Genomic DNA, 21,451 nt, shown 5'->3' on the forward strand with positions numbered 1-21,451 from the left:
TATGGATTCAGTAAACCAGACACAGACAGAATTGACACCTGAACCTGTGTGTATGAGCAAAAACTGTATTTAGGTATGTAGGTAGTGTGTACTTGTGTGTGTTGTACCTCCAAACAGGCCAGATGAACATCTTTGATTATACAGTTGTTCCCAGACAGCACAGACTGCTTTAATAAGAGGCAGCTCAGCTCCAAGGTAGCCAGACGTACTTTACCATCTACACACACACACACACACACACACACACACACACACACACACACACACACACACACACACACACACAATGTTGCATTTATGAAGAAGGTGGAGGTTTACACTTCACTATGGTATGCAACAGTTAGATACTAATATCATTCCTATTGTACATATGATACACATTTAAAACTGGACTTTGACTGAGTATGACTCAATTATTCCACTGATGTGTGTGTGTGTGTGTGTGTGTGTGTGTGTGTGTGTGTGTGTGTGTGTGTGTGTGTGTGTGTGTGTGTTACCTGGCTGCGCTGCCTGGCTCATAACTCGGATCAGTCTCTCTACCAACACCAGACTATAACAATTCTTCTCTTGCTCAGGAACTGGCAACTGCAAACGTTCCAGAAGATCTCTGTTTATGCCTGCAGAAAAGACAGCCAGGCAAACTGGGTGAGGAACAAGTTGCCTGTAGATTCAGTATGGATTTTTTTAAAGACTGAATTTATACAAGCAAACCTTGGTTTTCGAATGCTTTAGACATCGAACAAATGGGAATTCAACCAAGAAATTCAAAACATTTTTGTCTTAGAAGTCAAACGCGAAACAAACGCCTTTTTGGGGCGACCGTGGCTCAGTCGTATAGCGGGTCGCCAACTGATTCAAGATCGGCGGTTCGATTCCCTCTCCAGCCGAGTCATTTGTCGTTGTTTCCTTGGGCAAGACACTTTACCCTCCTTGCCTCCAGTGGGGCATACACTGGTGTGTGAATGTGTGTGATTGTTCTGCTGGTGGTCGGAGGGGCGGTAGGCGCAGATTAGCAGCCCCGCCTCAGTCTGCCCCAGGGCAGCTGTGGCTACACACATAGTCTACCATCACCAAGTATGAATGAGGATTGAATGAATAATGGATCCGATGTAAAGCATCTTTGAGTGTCCCGAAAAGCGCTATATAAATCTAATCCATCATTATTATTATTTCTCGCCGCCAAGCGCGATCAAAAGGCGAGAAAAGTCAAGAGAAAACGTGACGGTAATGTGCTTTTTATTTTAGTTTACTGTATACAATAATTTTTCACTTAATTTGCATTCCATTGCCTATGGTACGAGTTACGGTACCGTAAACTTATGTCCAAAAGACAACGGTAACTCGTACCTTAGGCTAACCTAATGACGTTGATGTTTTTTTTTCTTTCTTTTTTGTTTCTTTCTTTTACATTTCTTTGATATGTTTCATTATTATACAATTTGATGTATAAATGACATTATGAAATAACATATTATGTTGAAAAGGTAGTTTTCTAGCGTCTTGGAACGGATTAAGACCATTTACATTATTTGTAATGGGAAAAATGTATTGGGAATTCGCACAAATCGGTATTCGAACTGCCTTCCGGAACAAATTGTGTTTGGAAAGCGAGGTTTGTCTGTACCAAATTAACTTTAGGTAGGCATACAAGTGGCTTTTCAATGTTCAGACCACCATTTAATCTTCCTGCTACCTACAGTAGAATAAGCTGCTACAACCAACTGAATTCTATGTGTGTATTGAAATGAAAGGCCAACCTTTGCTATGAGAAACAGCGTAAAGCAGACAGAGGACAAACAGGGCGTGGTAGTCATCCTTGGTGCAGTCCAGAGCGCTGTACACCATGTCCAAAAAAGGCCTGAAACAGAAAGGCCTCATCAATCCTGTCTTTTCTGTTTACTTCTACACAAGTCCATTTGTGTGTTAACATGTTTGTGTGTGTACCTGCTCCTCTGTGTGTGCATTCGGGCCGCAGCAGTCTTTTCCTCATCAGTGATGTTCTGCTCTGTCAGCTCCGGCACCTTGCACTTCTCCATCACCACCATCTCTATCTCTGTGTGCACAAATCAATGTACCTCATAATGGCCTCAATATCCATAAATGTGAAGCTGTTCTTCATTCTATTCCCATCACATAGCAGGAACACACCTTACACCAAGGGAAATATCCACAGTGATGATGAATATACAGTCTGAAAGGCTTCCTTCTCATATTTTGCTGGCAGAAGAAAGGCAAAATGTATAAAAGCCCATCTTAGTCAACAATGACCCTTAACATTAAACTTTTCATTTATCCTATTTATTTCAGCCAATTGAAGATTAATGGTGCTTCTTCCACCCACAAATGTTGTGTCATTTTGAATCTGTTCCTATGCAGCACAAATCTGCATGCAAGTTAAAAAACCATACTGAAAAAATATGTGTGTGCATTTGGACCTCAAGAGGTCCTGCAGATTGTGTAGTCCAGCACTTCTCCCCCGACTGAATCTTCTCAGTTAGAGGAGGAATCATTTCAGATATGTGATATCATCACAATCTTACTAACACACACATTCAAACACACATGTACACAGAGCGGGAGTGAAAAACAGGCGGAAGGTGAGGGGCACAGTATGAATGGTGAGTCACCGTGGAATTGGAGAGCTGGCTGCCATGGAGGTTCATGATCAGCCGCGTCAAACAAGGGAAGCAGCAAAAATAGGGAAGCCTCATCTCCAAACAAGCCAAAGAAAAGATTTACTTTCTTTATGCTGTACTTGCTTTGCTTCTGCATTCCTGAGTAGAGGCTGAATATAATCTGAATTTACATGATAAGACAGTAAAACCATGGAGATGACAGCAGTCGTTTGCATACTGGATTCAGCACTCACAATGTAGTGCAAAAAAAGCACAACACATTTAAGGTAAACATTCAGATGCTATTTTAAATTTTTCTAACGTTTAAGATCTGTCTAAAAGTTAAAGTTAAGTTCTGTCATCTCTTTTGTTTTCTGTTTGGAGACGAGGACTGCTGCTGTGGTGACTGTCGGGTAACCAGGGTGCATCATGGAAGACTGTGTCAGACTGATGGGAATAAAGACACAAAACACGGTCCTGTATTGTGTGTCCAATGAGACACACACTCACCTTCCGCCGTCTCCCCACTCGCTCTGCTTCCCTTAGAACTCCCACCTCCTCCTCCCTCTGTACCTTTTCCCTTCTCCCTCTCTCGGCCTCCCTGCCTCTCTCCTCTGTCGTCATCCCAGCCATCTTCTGCTCCTCCACCATTGCTTCCTACTCCTCCTGCACTGCCTCCTCCCCCTCCCCCAGCCCTGTCGTCATCCTCCTCCTCCCCCAGGTTTTTGTAGTTTGGCCTCTTCTGAGTTCTCTTGCGGCCCCGGTGACGTGACAACTCAAGGGAGCGCTCTAGAGACTCCGGGGGTTTGGTGAACCCACGCACACCTCCTGCACCGGTCTGGGGGGGGGGGCAGAAAAACAGAAAGGTAACCATAGGAGACAAGAGATCATCACATCCACCTGGAAGCAAGGATCAACAAAAAAATTATCAGCTTTTTATTAGATTTTAATGCTCTCTGATGATGATATAGTTGTGAAAATATTGTTGGCTTTCAAAGATGCTTTGACTTCAAATTAAGGGAATGTTCCATCACTTCTGTTCGTCACATTCATAAGAGAACTGTGCTAAAAGCATAAGTCAACAAGCTCATGACTAACAGAAAAAGCAGATAAAAGGTTGCAACATGTGAAAGGGTGTATTAATTTAAGTATGGATATTAAACACAGTCGCTACCAGGAAAAAACTATTTGCATAAGCACAAGCATGTGTGTCTGCTGATTTGCCTATATTTTGTCACACTTTGAGTTTTACAGTAAATCAGTCATGCGCTATCTTGTCGATGGAGGCCTGTTAAAACGCACAAGCCACTTCCTCCTTGAGAAATTTTATTTGAGAAGAAAATGATCAGTTAATACAAAATGTAGGCAGACATACGTGTGTGTACACACACACACACACACACACACACACACACACACACACACACACACACACACACACACACACACACACACACACGCACAAATTACTTCTGCAAAGTCATACTGAATGTGAATTGGTTTGTCGCATTCAGTCCTAAAACATGTACTAAACTGCTGATACACAAACAGGAAAGAGCTGATCACTTACTCTGCAGAAAGCCACTGACTTACGGTAAATCTATGATCACAATGAAAATTATTGCTATGCTTTATTCAAGTGAAAAAACTGATCATGAAAGCGTAATTGTCAAAGATGACAGAATGGACTTAAGGATTAGTACTTTAGATGTTTTTGCTATTTTCAAACTGACACCCTGTTGACATTGCAAGCCAAACTGCTGAAGTCATCTTGACCATTCACACTGCTCTGATGTGAACACATTTACAATCTGACACAGCAGACAAGCACACGTTGATTTTTCCACCAGTCATCTGCATCACCAACATCAACAAAACATCATCACTTTGTACACAATTTGTGGTGTACAAAGTGAGGTACCAGTAGTGAATTAATGCAGCATGTTTCTCTCTGGAGGATAGAAACTACTTCACCATCTGTTTGGACCAGTTGTCATCTCTCTTAATTGGTGGTTTCATCTTACCGCACTGCCTGTGCTGGCTGATGGCGACAATCATCAACACACTGATGCCACATCAAAATCCAAAATCATGACTCAATTCAAGTCAGCGAAAAAGTTAAAAAAAATCACACTTGTTTCAACAATGTTACATTGCATTTAGTTGTAATTAATAGACTAGTGTGTGTGTGTGTGTGTGTGTGTGTGTGTGTGTGTGTGTGTGTGTGTGTGTGTGTGTGTGTGTGTGTGTGTGTGTGTGTGTGTGTGTGTATCATGCCTGTTCTGGTAAACCGTTCTCGCTATGCTGAGAAATAAATGGAGGTCAAGCAACATTTAATACACACCTACATTGACATACGCATCTACATAAACACACACGTATGTACATTTCAGGTCACAGACAAATGTATATAAATGTTTGCGTTTGTTTTAGGGAAAAGATGTTACGAATGCAAATATTGACATTATAAAGCTACCCGGTACACTTGCTAGTAAACCTATCTTTGAAAAAAAGAATGAGAGAAAATGTAATTAAAAAAAGCTCTTCTTCCAGGAAAGAATTTTGGATTAGGTATGCGAGCTGTCACCGTACCATCATATGACCTAATTTGCGCCACATCATACACAAACAGGAAGTACATATGATCACCTGTGCAGAAACAGAAACCTCATACGTCTACGCTTGGGCTACAATAAAGCAAACAATAATGCAGCAGTAGTTCAGTGATGTGGCATTAATGATCGATGTCCATAAACAATGAATGTACAAAAAGCTTTTAATGGATCATCGGGAATTGCCTTGAGCAATTAAAAAACCTCCTCCTAATCTTCTTGGCAGAGGTAAAACTGAGTCTCTTTATGGAACCTGGTAAATTTCTTTCTGCTTTCGACAAAAAAGCCCCCAAAAAACTCTTAAAGCCCGACAAGAAATCACTGTCACACAAATTAAGCACAATCACCTGCTTAAAAGCTTCAGGAGAGGAACAGTTCAGGATAAATACACACACACCATTACTCAACTACAACCCAATTGAAAATGCAATGTACGTTATTTAAGCCAAAAAGAATGCAGAGGATACAGTCAACTGTTAAATGAATTGCCAGCCGGCACCAGTTTGGGTCTGGCTGCCTCCTGTTGTGGTAAACCAACATAATTTAAATGTCACGCCACCGCTCACATTCACTGAAAATGTAGGTAGCTTCTTACAACAGCCACAGGTCTAGCACACAAAACAGAGAATAACCACAAGGGTTCTCAGAAATGCTCACTAGCTCAACAAACCCAGTAGCTTCACAAAAAGATGGTCAGAAAGTGTGTGTGTGTGTGTGTGTGTGTGTATGTGTGTGTGTGTGTGTGTGTGTGTGTGTGTGTGTGTGTGTGTGTGTGTGTGTGTGTGTGTGTGTGTGTGTGTGTGTGTGTGTGTGTTGGTGCGCATGTGTTTGTATTTGTGGTGGTGGTGGTGAAGTGAGAGGAGTGGAGAGAAAAGGAAGAAACCTCGAGGAGGAGAAAATTCAAAATGAGGTGTGAGGGGAATCAGGCACCGCAAGTAAGGGGGAGGCAGGGGGAGATGGAAAGAAAGGCAGACAATGAGAAAAAAGAATGAAAGGTACAACTCAAAACAATGAAGGAGGGGAAGAAGAAATAGGAGGGGGCTAGTCCGGGGCTTTGATGGGAGTAAAGCAGAAATAAAAAAAGAGTTTGATAAACAGTTGTAGGTAATTTGATTGATCTTGTCTTGATGTGGGCAAAATAGGGAGCAAAACACAACTCCAAAATCTCATAACAACATACACAGACTTCAGGAATTAAAGTGCTTGTGTGTATGTGTGTGTGAGACACGGAGAGAGATACAGAATATGTGTGATGAAAATGTTAAAAACCGTTTGTACTTTTTTTTGTGTTACCGTGTGTTTTTGTGAGCTGTGCACATCCAACTGTGGGGTAAAGACAGACAGGTCTCCATTGAGGACAACATTGGCCAGTGTGTTAACCAGCGGTTGATAGTGGATGATCAGAAACACCTGAAAAACATAAAGAAAGGAATAAGAGCAACAACGGATTTAAAAAAAATACATGGAGGAAAATAAATATGGTTTATCTCCTCATGAACACGATACATATTTTGAAAATGCTGAATGGCCTCCTTGCCTCCCAAAAATAAACCCTAGTAAAATACAGCATTTAATTAAATCCTTGTAAAGCCAAGACAGAGAAGTATACAACACATCCTACAGTAGCATTGGCTGCATTCACATAATGGATCAGACGAGTGTCTTACTTACTTGAGAGAGCAGGTATAGAGACACCTGAGGGTTGATCTTTCGCTCTTCAGACTAAGGGAAAAAAAATGAGCTCAGTTAAAGTTATACACACAACAATCCTTCAGAAGACAAATGAAATAGTAAACTGAAAGAGATAAAACTGGGGACATAAAACACATAGCTAAAATTAACCGATAGTCCAAATATCAATACTTTAAAAAGAACCATACAAGTCATTACTTATGTTACTTATATTCAAATACCTGGTCTTTTGGATCAAAAATTCTGGACCGTTGATTAAAAGGTAAGTAATATGTGCAGCATTAAATGTTTTAACAATCCCATTTTAAAATCTGATGATGAATCAGTACATACAAGCAGCTTTTTTAATTCTGTTGACACTGTTAACTTGATTTAATAACTAAATAAATGTATGTTATGTTTCAGGCAAATGACAGCGCTACCAAAACAAAAATGAAATGAACAAATAAAGCAGGATTAATATGACAGAAGAGCACAGCACTGCATATGTTCACAAACCTTCTCAGGACTAACTAAAGAGTACACATAGAGGGGCAGGAAGAGACGGTTGAGGAGGTGGTCCGTCAAAACATCATTAAGAAATTCACAGTTGATGATGAGGATATCGTTCAGGTAGTGGAGGTGATCCAGATGTTCTGCCACCAGGTCACTCAACTTCCCTCTGTTTTTATGTCTGGGACACAAAAAAAGGGTCCAAAACACACAAAGATGTTATTCAAGTAGCAGAAGCAATCAATGATCAAACATACTCAGGCACGAATACTCTTATGTACACTAATCCTTTACAAGCATTACTACTATGACCTCTAGAGGTCATTGTCAGTAATAACAACAACAAGGATAAATTGATGGTTCTTACTCTTCATCTGTTTGCACACACTTGTCCAGTTCAATGACGTGGCTGCCGATAAACCAAACCAAGTTGCTGAAATATGGCACTGCTGTCTTATCTCGGATGTAGTGCAGCATGTGCTGGTTGTCCACTAGAAAGAGCAGGTCAAGATCTGGGTTGAGTTTGTTCACAAGGCTGTAGGCCTGCAGCAGTACTCACACACATTCATACACACACTTTATAAACCACAATAAATTCACAAAATTTGATAGTTGAACATAATTTCAGAAATAAGGAAAAAAAAAAAAAAAATACCCGACACTAAAACCCAAAACCATTGGAAAGAAGAGATCAATTCAGATGTTTGGTAGAATTGAGCAGTAGTAGATAAAGTCAATCTACTGTTCATGTGTGGGAATACAAGATTCTTTTGTTTACATTAACACTGCGCAAAAGACTACATAAGAAAGCCAAGTTAGATTCATCAGATTGGACAGATTTATATTAAGTCAAAGTTAACTGACAGATGGTCAAACGTACCCTATAAAAGAAAAGCTTTGTATTTAACACTACAAACATTAACAATACAATTAACAGCAGGAGATAAACTACAGCTGTTAAAAATCCCTTCTTGCATCTGACTGAATGAGCCTGAAATGGCAGTTTAATACACTGACCGGCCCAAAAAAAATCAACCTCGTACAACGTCACAGCATTTACTTCTGTCCAGAATTGCATCAATTTTTGGCCGAATTCTTATACTGACGATAGGAGTCAAACCACTCTGCAAGGTCTTCTCCAGCACATCCTATAGACTTTGAATGGGGTTAAGCTCAGGACTGTGGGGGCCAACTGATGTGTCAAAATGATTCCTCACGCTCCCTCGACCACTCTTTCACTATTAGAGTCCGATAAATTTTGGCATTGTTGTCCTGGATTATGATCGTGCCATCCGGGAGAAAAAATCCATTTATGAGATTGCCTGGTCATTCAGTACATTCAGATACTCAGCTGACTTAATTTTGTTGCTGAATAATATTGCTGAGCCTAGACTTGACCCACCGAAGCAACCCCTGATCATAACACTGCAATTTGCTTATTGAAACCCAAACGGTGACTTTTTTTTTTTGGCCGGGCAGTGTATAAGGGGAGCTGTGGAAAAGCACGACATTTAAACCATAGCTGATAGACAATAGCTATTGCTCTGTGAATGACTACTGATTGGCAAAGTTTACAGCGCTGCTTATTTCCATTTCCTTACGTAGTTATCCGAAAGTAAAAAGATAGTTGATAGTAATTTCCATTCTGCATGGGTCAGACAAACTGACTTCTCATTCAGGGAATGCAGGACTGGACAAAAACCAAACAAATGAATGACATAAGGGCAGGAAGCAAAGCTACAACTCAAACCCAAGTCACTGCATCATTCCAGCTTAAACCATCAGCACATGAATTGATTGACTGAATCACTGCAGTGGCTAAAACTATTAAACCCATCACCATGGCAACAACAACACGTGTGGTGTTGCAGAAATTAAGTCTTTAAAAGAATAAATCATTTAGGCCGTTCAAATGCATGCAGGTTTTTAGCACGTATGGGACTGAGTGATACAAAATGGTTTATAAGAACAAGAATTACAATTTGGATTTATGCCAGTATAACAAACATACATTTTACAAACAATAGGGCTGGTATCAACAAACACTGACATTTGTGTACAAATGACACATTTTAAACCAATGTTTCCACTTGGTTAAATGTATTAAAATCAACCTAGGACAGCCAATCCTTGAATAAGTGTAATGATAAAAATTAGCCAACCTACAAAAATACTGAATGAATTATGACCCACTGTAACACCAGTTTTAGAATTGCAATTGTATCAAATATGGTACGAACAACTGGCTGGAGTATGGGACAGAAATGTTTCTGGATACACAGCCCTGAGAAAAAGACTGAATGAATGGAACCAACTTACATGAAACTGGAGTTAGGCAGATGGGGCGCGTAGAGGGAGGAGGTAGAGGAGGAGAGAAACAAGGAGAGGAAGAGGAGTGGTTGTTGAAGAGGAGGGGGGAGAGGGGAAACAGACACAGGGTTAATGTGACTAAAGGGGCAGCTGTGGGGGGGTGGAGGTGGGAAAGGCCCCACAGGCATCTCAACTAAATAAACTGCAGACAATGGCACATCTGGAAAAGGAGTTTACATCAGACTAAACATCTAAACATTCACATTTGCTTTTGACTGGTTAACCACTGAAATAAGGACCTTCTTCATAACAATATACCTGTAAACAAATAAAAAACATACACTGACACCAGTAAAAATCTTTTTCCAGTATGTCATGGGTTGCAGTGCACAAGCCAATGAATTGATGAGTGACATCAAACAACTATTTCTAGCACTTGAGAAGTAATTATTACATTAATATATTTGGAAATAAATCAAACTTTCAGTGAATAAAATCACAAAAAATGAAAATAGCATAACACTTCTGACAATTCTGAGAATAGTCTAAAAAAAATCCTTACATTATCTTTACCATTAAGCTACATTGTCAGTTACATTAATTGTAATGATTTCACATTTGAGAATTACAGAATAAAGACTATGAAATTATTTCAGACAGTAATTCCAGACAAAGCATGCATGCAAGACTACACATACAGATGTGGAGAGAGACAGGATACTGTAGTTGATATGTCGAGTATTTTGAAGAGAAGCATGAGATGTAGAGGAAAAGCTAAACCAGTAATTATACTATGCTTCTCCCTGTAACAACACTGAAATCAATGCATTCAGGAGACCAGATGTGACCGTCAACATTGCTGCTGTGCTGAGCAATATACTTTTGGGTCATGGGATTTCCATGATAATGCATGATAAGTATGATAAACTCCAAAAAAACAAAACAAAAAATGTGTGCAAGCTAGTTCAATGGCGCAGCAACATTGATAATTTGTGACAACACAGTATTAGGCACCACACCCAACTCTTGACTTGGGTATAACTGAATTCAGTTTTTAATTTTTTAGTTATTAGACATTTACATCTTATTAAATTGTAATTAATAGTAATGCTATGGATTAATTTGCAACTCCAGAATTTCTTTCATTCAATCTATGAAGAATTACAGAGACGCACGACTGACTGAGCCGGGGGTGTAAAGATTAATATGAAAAGCTTAATATCATCTCTTGGCAATAAATTAATTATAGCTGGGATTTAGGGGAAACTAAAAACACATGAGGCTCAAGTAAAACTCTATATCATACAGCATTTACATCCAATTACCCTCTTTAAACATGAATACCTATTCATCTTTATGCACAGGTACACTCCATAATATGCTTGTTACCAAGCAAACAAAACTGAGAGTAAATGATTGAAATAAGTAATAGGAGACGTTCCTTCATTCATGACAAAAGCATACATAAAGAGAGGACTGGATGGAAAAAGTCAGAATTCCACAGCAAGTAATAAAACTCTTTATCTGTCCTCAAAAGATTATGGCCAGACTGCATTGTACATGTTGTTATACGCTAACATCATGTCTTCAGTTCTGCTGTATCATGACAGTCAGACATGACCAGTTTTGAGGCGCCAAATTTCAGTTTACTAGAAATGCTGTCTTGAAGATCACCAGAGATGATATGAACCTAATGGCTGATAAAAAACAGACTACATTTACAACCAGGTGGGGCTGTCCTGACCCCTACCTTGCTGGGAATAATGAATAGAAATCCATTTATTAGTCTATTTTAATGTCGATTTCAAAAAAATGTCAGAAGATATAACTTGACTACATAATTATAGATACCTACTCTTTGAAAAAATAAATCTCTTGTATCTTTGTTTTTACTTGTGTTGCCTGTTAGTCATGCTCATGCAGCAGAATCAGCATCAACAAAGAAGGAAACGAGAGAGCGAGTGTGTGTGTACGCGCGAGTTTGTGTGTGTGTGTGTGTGTGTGTGATTAGCATGTGCACATGCATGTCCTGAATTCTCACCTTTATAGACGTTGAGTGTGATGGTGCGAACTGCGATGCGGACCATACTTTCAGGGTGGTTGAAAAACTTAATGGCCTCGGTGTACAGGGCAAAGTCATTAGTGTGCTGTGTGTGGGAGACAGAGAGTGGACCACAGTAAGCAAAGCAAAGTAATGCACCGTCTCACTCCTGTCACACCTACCACAGAGATAGAGTGGGAGAGATGGGGAGCAAGTGAGAGAGAGGGAGGGGGGGGGGCAAGTGAGAGAGGGGGTGGGGCAGTAAAGAAGCGAGAGGGGACGGATATTCTTGGCTCTGTCACAATTAGTGAGAAGCACGTGTTAATATCTGGGCACAACACAAAATCTATATTCCTTCTTCAGCCAAAAATGGACTGTGATAAACTTTGTGAAACAATTCAAATACAGTGGTACCTCTACTAATGTCTCTACATACAAAATGTTCTACTTATGGAACCCCTCAACAGGAAAATATTGCCTGTAGTTAGGAAAGAAATTTCGAGTTATGAAAGGTAAAAATACAGTGTGGGCTGCTACTCGCAGCTCCCGAAGGTTCCTGAACGCAACATTCTTATAGCTGCTGTGTCATTGGCTATTATCTAACATCCTGGCATCCCATTGGCTAAGAGGGACCTCAGTGTGTCGTTAGATAGTTGTCTATGCAGCGTCCTCGTCATTCGGCCCTCGACCCATGACGTGTTCTGATAGTTCTTCTTGAGTATTCACTATGGACCCCAAGAAAGTGACGGAGAATAGAGGAAAAGAAATGATGAAGAGTTTTTTGTCCATACAAACAAAGCAAGAGATAATGGAAAAGCATGAGAAAGGGATGTGTTTGGTTGATCTGGCCAAAGAATATGGCTGTAATGCATCTACAATCACCACGTTATTAAAACAAAAGGAAGTTTAAGGAGTTTAAGGCATCGCGTGGGTGGTTAGAGAAGTTCAAAAGGAGGAGTGGAATTCACTCTGATGTTCGGCATCGTGAGATAGGATCGCATGAACCAAAGAAGGCAAAAAACAATGAGGACAGCTGTTAAAAGGTAAATGACAGTCATATTTATTCTTTAATTCTTTGTTTTTTACATTATGCACAACTCTCCTTTATTTTGTAATAATCTAATTGTAACATGTATTTGTTACATGTTTTGATGAATTTTTATGCTTTATAAAACATTTATGTCCTGGAATGGATTAGGGCATTTGAATGGAAAACGCGTCTCTACTTACAAAATTTTCTACTTACGAAATTTCTAAGTAGTGGTACCACTGTATTTAAGAACTCATGACAAATGCTTCATGACTCATAAAAGTTAATGATGTTAAGTGGCCCTGCTTTGAATTGTCTCAGAACCCCCGCCCCCTCCCCCCTCCCCTCGGATGACAGACCCAGCTGTTCTTAGGATGTCAACATCCTCAACTCAATTTGTATTGTAATCATTTCACATTACTATGAGTCAACACACTGTAATATAATATTTTGGCAAGATCACCCAGCCCATCCTCACCTCATTGTAGAAGAAGTGCACAGTGTGATTGTTGAGTTTCAGGGACAGGGTCTTGAGGAAGGAGATATAGTAGGCCATGATCTCCTCGTCTGAGAAATCAAATTTGTGGACGATGATCGAGTTTACATGGTTGTTTGACAAGAGATAATCTGAAAAGAGGACAAAGGATAATGTTTCTTATTTGCTCTACTCTTAACAAATCAGTGAGGTTAAACTATCTATTGTTGGCCACATTGAGAACAGAAGAAGTCTACCAAGACCTGCTAACAAGATACGACATGTAAGTTTTAAATTACATTATAATTTATCAAAACACAAACCTTTCTTACTATGCATAGGATGGAAAGCCACTGCATAAGTTAAAGTATCATCTGATGGGTATGTGGTTGCCAAGCAACAACAAAACTGCAGACTGGTAATGCAGTGTACTGCATATCAGTCATGACTTGCAGTGCCGCATACCTTGCATCACTTAGCGTACAAATGCATTGAAAAACATGGCAGTCAGAGACTGCAACATCCCGCAAATTTAACATTTTACCCTGACCTATACATTTTTGGGCCTCTGGCTTCCTGAAAATATTGCTTTTTGTTTTGTGATTATATCATCAAGTTTCAGATGTGTACCTAAAAAGGTATATAGTGCCCCATCATTCCTCGCGGTTAATACGTACCAAGAACCACATGCAATTGACGAATTCCGCGATAGAGCGACAAACTATTTATCTTATTATTTATGGTAATTTAAACGTTTATGAGCCCTCCCCATACTCATATTAAACCACCCTCTATCTGTATCACCTTTACCCACACTCTTATCGACTGTTAAAAGCCCTTTTGTGTTTTTGTGACACTCACTCACAGAAAGTAGTGCACTTTCGGATGCCGTCAGCCATAGAATGCCCGTACGGTATCACGACTGCCTTCCAAAAGTCCGCAATGAGTACAAAAGTTGAAATTTGACCTAGTTTTCTCAAGGTCAAGGTCATCATCTCATTTTCATCCCCTTTGCCGCCCAAGTAATGTGCTTTTTCTTTCATCTTTCTATCTAACGGTTGTGAAGATATTTGGTGGGCGCTATTTCATTGAAATGTTTGGCACCATACTGATTTTTGATAATTTTTGTAACTTTTGTTAAAATAAAAATTCATCCCTTACTGCAAAGAGTCCACCCTTCTCCCTCTCGGCTTTTATATACATCACTTTGTTGTGTATGTGTTAATGTTTAAACAGACTCTTGTGCAGTTGAGATAATCGCAATTATTGACTAGTGACTGAATTATATGTATTTATAAAAAGTTGAGGTTGGGGTTTGCCAGCCTCTCTTTAATTTTTTGATTATAGTGTGTAAATTGGAAAACATCTATAAAAATTCTTCTTTTTCTAATGTAAAGATCTCGTTTAGATTTTGGAAAACTACTAATTTTCTTGTATAATACCAGAATATTAAATGTATAATATCCAACTTGTTTGGTGCCAATTCTGAATCACATCCACACCAAATTAAGATCTTTATATCCTCGTCCAACTTATAACAGTGTTGATTATATTACTTACACAAGGAAGTCTCATGACTGATGTTTTCAAACAGAATGTTGAGGGTTTGCAGGAGCTGGACACATACATAACGTCCCGATTTCTGACGCAGGATGTTCAGGAAGAAGGCAAACATGTTCTTTTCCAGGAAGAAGCTGAACACATACAGATGCGTATACATATATTCATATAAGTGTACACAGAAAATGCATACAAGATCATGATCATGATGACTTCTTCCTGATATAAAACAAAAATATTCATATCATTAATCCACAACATCCCTAATTTGATTCCAGTAAATGAGTTTCGGGACATTTAGGGCACTCTCTCTTCTCTTGTATCCAGTTTGAGTCTTTCTGTCACAATATTCTAAAAATGGTTCCATGAAAATTTGATAAGGCAGTAATATACTTTAAATTTAAAAAATGAAACAAAATTAGGGTTACATTTGGACACTGGTTCTGCGTTGTACTTTGTGGATAAGCTACAGTCACATACACATCATTACCATAATCACACGCCTGTAATAACTCTGCATCAACTCACTTCAACTCTAACAAAATATGATTGTTTACACAAAGTGATTCCAGGTACATTGTCAACATATTCTAAGGTTTTTCTGCTCTTCAGCATTTCTTGTTCCATTTTATAAAGTCAGGGGTTGCAATGGTTAGACAATTGTGATGACATTCAGCACAGCACTCTGGTCTCCTGAGCTTGACTTCCAGGAAAAAACTGCCTCCGCAGACTGAACTGCTTCAGTGATTTAGAATGACCAAACAGAGAATGTTCTTGGAATGTTTTTCCAAGTTTATCCACACCTTAATTACAAAACACACACAGAGACTAGTGTCTTAAATGCTAGTGGTAGCACATTTACAACCCCAATAAAAATAGTCTAGTGTAAAACTGTCACTTTGATTCCAATGGATCCCTCACATATGCACATAAGAACGCTGACAATTACTTACTCAAACACAGAGCTGTCATTCTGGTCACCCCAGATCAGGATCTCTGTGATGGAACGGATGGTCTCCACTAGAAGGTTTCGGTTGTGATCAGTCACTGTGGTGTTTTTGGTTAGAACATGGTACATATACCTGATGTAGCCACATGGATGAAAGGAAAATGAATAAAAGAAAATGAGGATACAGATCTCAGTTTTATGCTGTTAAAATGTACAAAAAGGGTAATATTATATTTTCTAGGGATACTAAATCAGTAATCATGAAGACCACCTGTCAATATTAAGAAACAAATACGGTACTTTTTGTGTCCAAAAATATCTTACTGTAAGATTCCAGAACAAAAAATAAATATGAATTATGACTATTTCAAATTTACTCAAACACTTTATTTTGTGTAAATCTTAAGTGGGTTGCATTTACATTTTCTGTTTATTTACATTTCCAACTGACTGATTTTTGAAGGTAAATCTTCTACTTTTTATCTTGATAACATTTATCTGACAATTTAGATATTAGTTTACACTTTTATATTATTTTGTAAAAAAAGTAAAAAATAATTGACATATACATGAGATATTAAATGAGGCAAAATAGTGCCTTTAAAATACACATCTCAAAAGTAATCTTCATAAATGCTGAACATCTGATATGACCCTTTGATCAATCATTAGTTGTCATCATTTAACTATATGACTGATTAGACTTTAAGACATATCTGGAAGCCGAAGTTGCTGGACTTAATAAAGTGTATAACAAATTAACTGGATGTTATAAACATCAATTACTAGGAATCCAATAAACCAATTTCTAGACTAAATGGATCATACAAAATATATTAATACATCTAATCACCAATCAAAAACGACGCACACAAACACGTGTTTTCTAGTTATGCATAATTACACTAGTCTACTCTGGATCAGCAGACTGCATGACAGAGGTCTCTCGACACTTTGGTTGATTTAGTGCACCTGCTATAGCAAAACAGGTTTAGGTTCTAATATTGTGATCGGTTCACATACCGAGAGAACAAAGTAATTTCCAATACAGCTCCGATGTGACATAGGGTACTTGATTAAGTCAATCGATTTGGTTTTCAACTTATACATAGCATTCATGATTAGTATTCTGATTTCTTTTTCCAAACCTTTTCGAAACACAACTGTTGATGTCTTTTCACTTCAAATCCTACAAGCTCCACCACACATCCCGTGCTACTTTACCAAGCAGAAAGGGACAAGGACCCGAAAACAATTAGCTGTCTGAACTGACAGCTACTTCATTTGCTATTTCAGCTCATGTCAACTCAGTTAATGTGCCGCTGATAGTCGATATCGGCTAATGTTAGCACATATAATGCTAGCTACTCACTTCAGATGGTCCAAGGAGTGGATATTTTTCGTTTTTCCCTGTCCTCCAACCCAGCTACGTGACCGGCCAAACATGGTTTTAGTTTTACAAGGGTGGCTTTATGTTGCCGGACTTGTTATTGTGCTCACATTAATATCCTCGAGTAACCATTACACCCACTCTACTGTCTGATAACCACTTAGCAAACAGAAGGTGAGAGGCAGCGATAGCAGCGGTGGTGGGAGCGTTACGTAAATGGATTGAAGAACTGGGAGTTTGGGAGTTGTTGTCCCTTTTCAGCTGTGCTGTTCGAATGAAATATAGGTTGGGGTGAATGAAAACTACATAATTTACTTCCTGTATTATCAATGACGACTTAAAAACGCGACACGTCCTCGAGAGGTGGCACGTTTAACCGAATGACAATCAATAGACGAATCACAACAGAGTTTGAAAAGTCTGAGCCAATCAGCTGTCGATGCGTCATGTGTTGCTTTGTGGCTAAGACTGTTTAGACACTGACGACAAAAATGTTAGGACGTTTGTTTTGTGTCGACGTCAACTCCGTGTGTTCGTGAGCATTCCAGGTTTCCCTGTACAGGTCTGTATACAGACGTAATTATGTACTTGTATACATGTTAGCGTTTTCCTCTATTAGCATTCAGTTCTGCGGTTTTGAGTGTTGTCCGGTTGTTATGGCGTGAATTCCGCAAACCCGAAGAACCAACGTCAAGAACGCGTTGAGCTAGCGAACTCGATATCTTTATACGGTCCGTCGGATATAATTAGCTATGGACAGTACGACCTCGTGTCCACTCGGCTCTTCTTGTTTCTTTTGGCCAGCACAGTTAAAGTATCGTTGAAGTAACCCAGACTTAAAACGAAGCTGCAACCTCACTGCTTTCGAGTCGGGACGCGATGGACGCCCCGGTCCCTTTTCCACCCAAGGATTTCTAGATTCTTAGCACCGGCCACTCCAGATCCCGACCCCACACAAAAAGCACGGATCCAAACATATTTTCTTTCTTTCTATGACACATCCAATTAATGCCCAGCTAGATTCGATAGAATCACTGTTGGACGAACTCCCATATATGTTTTATCTGGGCCTGTTCTTTGTGAACGTCCTGATCCTCTACTATGCCTTTCTGATGGAGTACATCGTACTGAATGTAGGGATAGTATTTCTGCCCGAGGACATGGACCAGGCGCTGGTGGACCTCGGGGTGCTATCCGACCCCGCGTCGGTTCCGTACGACACGGACACGGAACTGGATGTGTTCGAGGGGTATCTGGAGTGACGTAGCAGTGCTGTGCTGGAGGATGAGGATGAGATTTAAACTGGGGTGGTGATGATGGAGGCTGGGACAAACTGGGACAATCTCGTCAAGTGGAGGAAAATGGCTCAACGTGGATGATGTTGCTTCCCTTTTTCCTCAGAGAGATCAATGACAAGGTAATTATAGGGCACAAAAGTCCTGAACTTTTTTTTTTTTTTAAATCTGCACATACAATAACATTTGAAATCACACTATTAGATTAATAGATCATCTCCAAGAGTAAATAGATTTTTAATTTAAAAAAAAAGTTGTTATGGGGGCAAATAGAATATATTATTCCTGTGAATCTAATTTGAACAACCAACCACACTTGATGAAGCCATAAATTAGCCAGCATGAAGCCATATTGAGACGTGTTTTGATTGTTTTGAATGTTGTTAACTCTGTGTTACCTGTCTTCACATTGTGTCAGCTCAGAAGAAAAGATGGAGGACTGCCGGACATGTAATCAGCAGCAGTTTGAGGGTCAACGCCCGCTGTGCTCAATTAGTGCTCAAGGAGCCTGCTGCCATCCTGAAAGCTATTGACTTTGGTCAGACACCCCTTTTTTTTGGACTGGCGTATGTTTCCTGCAATCTGGACTGAATATAAAGTAAGAAGAAAGCACAATGTGCTGGAAGTTGAAGAAAACAATTGTTCTCTGTGGTTGACTTTTCTTTTTTAACAGTGGTGCATGATTAAAGTCATCTACATTTAATCTAATCAAATAACACAGTTCTGTAACACAGTGGTTGGACGCTGTGTGAGGTGAATATGACCTTCCCACCTCAGTCAGTATGATGTTCTACACTGTGTGAAGAGCATAGAACTGGCATAGTGCTGAAAAACAACATGCAGTAGGTCTCTTGCAAATTTTTGTTACTCAAAACAACTTGTGTGCGCTTGTCTGGTTTGTTTTAAAAATATGAATGCTCTGCACCCATACAGTTTGTCTGTCTCAGTGATTTACACTTTCTCAGGAGCACAGTGAGGCATTCAAGCTCCAACAAGATGCAATGCCGTCACTGGAAACAGGCTGTGAAACTAAAAGAGAGATTGTGGGCATGGAGAGCCTTAATAATCTTATTAATCAGGAGCACCAAGCCAAATTTGCCATACTTAATATTCTATCAAAAGTCTGGGGAAAGTTATTTCTTTGGTAGACTTTGTCTTTTATTATTGTCTATCAGATGCGTGTTGCACATGCAGTGTCTCCTTGAATGTTAACAATAATACTCTAGTATTAACAGCTGTCCTCACAGCTGGACAAAGTATCAAACTTATCAGTATTTGTGTCAAAGGGTGAAACATAATGAAACACAACCTCAGAAGTACTCCAGATATTTGACTTGTTTGTCCTCTCTGTTGCAGATGTGTTGGCTTTTATAATGTTCCAGATGTACATCAGAGAAAATCCTGAAATATCATCTGACATCGGCTTAGTGTTTTTCAAAGAAAGTAGCTGTCAAATGTGTTGTTATGGCACTTTCTTCAGTTTATTTTCTGTACCTAATTCTTCAAAAGGATTATTCATGGCAGCAATAATAAACTGGATTCATGTCAGGAGGCATTTCAGAATGAATGAGAATTTCCAGAGAATCAGATAGTTGTACCAACTGTTTGCCTGTGGGTGCTTGTAAGAAATGACCTTATGACAGCGACAATTATAAAGGGAGAATTCACTTGCCTTATTAGATATTTGTAAGCCTTGAAAGTACTGTAAATAATGTATCTGTGAATAGCTACTAAACTAAACATTGATTTTTCAAGCAATACAGAGCCAATATTTCCTCATAGTATCCAAAGGTACATGTCTGCCACAGTGAGCATATTCTGTGTTTTAATTATTGTCATGTGACTGCTTTTCACCAAATATCTAAAGTCACACATACAAAAGCATTTCATCTTGATTCGTTTTGGAAAGTTAAAGCTCTGAACCAGCGTTTCCCCAAATATCAATGCCTGTCTGGGCTTTACAGTCTGCTGATGACCTTTCACCCCAATGTTCACGGTGTGTGGATATGAAATCAGTTTTTAGAAGAAATTTACATTTCTTCAGCCATAATCATACAGTATGTTGAGCACTGGAATCTGAACCAGAATTTGTAGAATTCATTGAACCAGATAAAGACCTCTGCAGATAATCAGTAATGAATGTTTAAGAAGATAATGGAGTAGAACAACATTAAAAGTTTTATTTGAAAGTCTTCATATACTTTGCGGACTTGAATCTGCCATAGTAGGATGTGGAACCCAAGAGTTTTTTTTCTAATCTTTGTCTAATAAACTTTGAGCAAATGCCAAAATGATGTATCTTATTTCAAAGTGTTATTTTAGGGATTTATTGACGATGTGCATGACTTGAACGTGTGAATTTGCTTCTCTGACGTCAGTCTACATTTGGTCCACTAGAGGGCGACAGTGCACCAGATAACGGAAGCTCTTGTGAAACGCTTTCTTGTCCCGACGTACCAAAATCGTTTGTTGTTTCTAACGGAGTAAAAGTTAATCTCCAGCATGGAACACAATATGGACAGTGGACTGGTAGCTGGAGGAATTCCAGTTAATAAACAATAGCAAATCTTTAAAAAATTAAGACAAGTGCACGATGACATATCTTTCATATATGAAAAATGTCCTTTTCTTTCCCAAATATTTGTATTTAACGAATTATTCTCTTATCTCTGAACAGCATTCAACATTTCACATACTCTTACAATTTTCAACATTTAAAATATCACTCAAGTAATTCCAATGGCTTATTTATAGTATTTTAGTTAATTTTTTTGATTTGAGCTGATAAACGTGGGAGATGTCGCTAGAGACATCCAAGTCAGCCAGTAAGTCAGAATTAGTGGAAGTGTGTCCTTGCTTCGTCTGTTAGTTAAATTTTAACTGTAGGAAGAGGTGATGCCAACAATATAAACAACTGTCCACAGTTCAATATACTGCGTCACTTTTAAAGGTCAGTCCGTGTCAAAAAGGAGAAATGAAACTTGCTCGGA

At 39.1% G+C, this 21,451-nt stretch overlaps 3 protein-coding genes across 10 annotated transcripts in view; 1 reads left to right on the forward strand and 2 right to left on the reverse strand.

Moving 5' to 3' along the window:
• clec16a (C-type lectin domain containing 16A) overlaps positions 1 to 17,354 on the reverse strand; it is a 31,353-nt gene extending 13,999 nt beyond the window's left edge. For 2 of the 3 annotated variants that reach the window (XM_068336635.1, XM_068336633.1), the window contains exons 1-14: positions 17,149 to 17,354; positions 15,781 to 15,909; positions 14,828 to 14,961; positions 13,271 to 13,419; positions 11,763 to 11,868; positions 7,779 to 7,902; positions 7,418 to 7,592; positions 6,899 to 6,949; positions 6,521 to 6,637; positions 3,126 to 3,453; positions 1,945 to 2,053; positions 1,758 to 1,858; positions 498 to 617; positions 108 to 217 (exon numbers count right to left, since the gene is read on the reverse strand). In XM_068336635.1, coding sequence (XP_068192736.1) covers positions 108 to 217; positions 498 to 617; positions 1,758 to 1,858; positions 1,945 to 2,053; positions 3,126 to 3,453; positions 6,521 to 6,637; positions 6,899 to 6,949; positions 7,418 to 7,592; positions 7,779 to 7,902; positions 11,763 to 11,868; positions 13,271 to 13,419; positions 14,828 to 14,961; positions 15,781 to 15,909; positions 17,149 to 17,222 — 1,827 coding nt within the window. In that variant the 5' untranslated portion in view covers positions 17,223 to 17,354. The remainder of the gene's footprint in view (positions 1 to 107; positions 218 to 497; positions 618 to 1,757; positions 1,859 to 1,944; positions 2,054 to 3,125; positions 3,454 to 6,520; positions 6,638 to 6,898; positions 6,950 to 7,417; positions 7,593 to 7,778; positions 7,903 to 11,762; positions 11,869 to 13,270; positions 13,420 to 14,827; positions 14,962 to 15,780; positions 15,910 to 17,148) is intronic. The other variant, XM_068336634.1, reaches the window with a different exon arrangement.
• A 304-nt stretch (positions 17,355 to 17,658) lies between these two features.
• Positions 17,659 to 20,745, forward strand: dexi (Dexi homolog (mouse)). The gene is made up of 2 exons (XM_068336727.1): positions 17,659 to 18,583; positions 18,880 to 20,745. The coding sequence occupies exon 1, from the start codon at positions 18,159 to 18,161 to the stop codon at positions 18,426 to 18,428; it is 270 nt and encodes an 89-aa protein (XP_068192828.1). The 5' UTR covers positions 17,659 to 18,158; the 3' UTR covers positions 18,429 to 18,583; positions 18,880 to 20,745.
• A 701-nt stretch (positions 20,746 to 21,446) lies between these two features.
• The window catches only part of ciita (class II, major histocompatibility complex, transactivator), a 13,522-nt gene continuing 13,517 nt past the window's right edge, over positions 21,447 to 21,451 (reverse strand). For all 6 annotated transcript variants that reach the window (XM_068337751.1, XM_068337749.1, XM_068337750.1 and 3 more), the window contains one exon: positions 21,447 to 21,451. This exon is cut by the window's right edge and continues 485 nt beyond it. The gene's annotated coding sequence lies outside the window, so the exon portion shown is untranslated.

This window comes from Antennarius striatus, chromosome 16, assembly GCF_040054535.1.
Source record: "Antennarius striatus isolate MH-2024 chromosome 16, ASM4005453v1, whole genome shotgun sequence".
In the NCBI taxonomy this organism is placed as follows: domain Eukaryota; kingdom Metazoa; phylum Chordata; class Actinopteri; order Lophiiformes; family Antennariidae; genus Antennarius; species Antennarius striatus.

Bases quoted from the DNA above. Each gene is read 5' to 3' on its own strand.
- dexi (XM_068336727.1), top strand. From the start codon at position 18,159: ATGACACATCCAATTAATGCCCAGCTAGATTCGATAGAATCACTGTTG.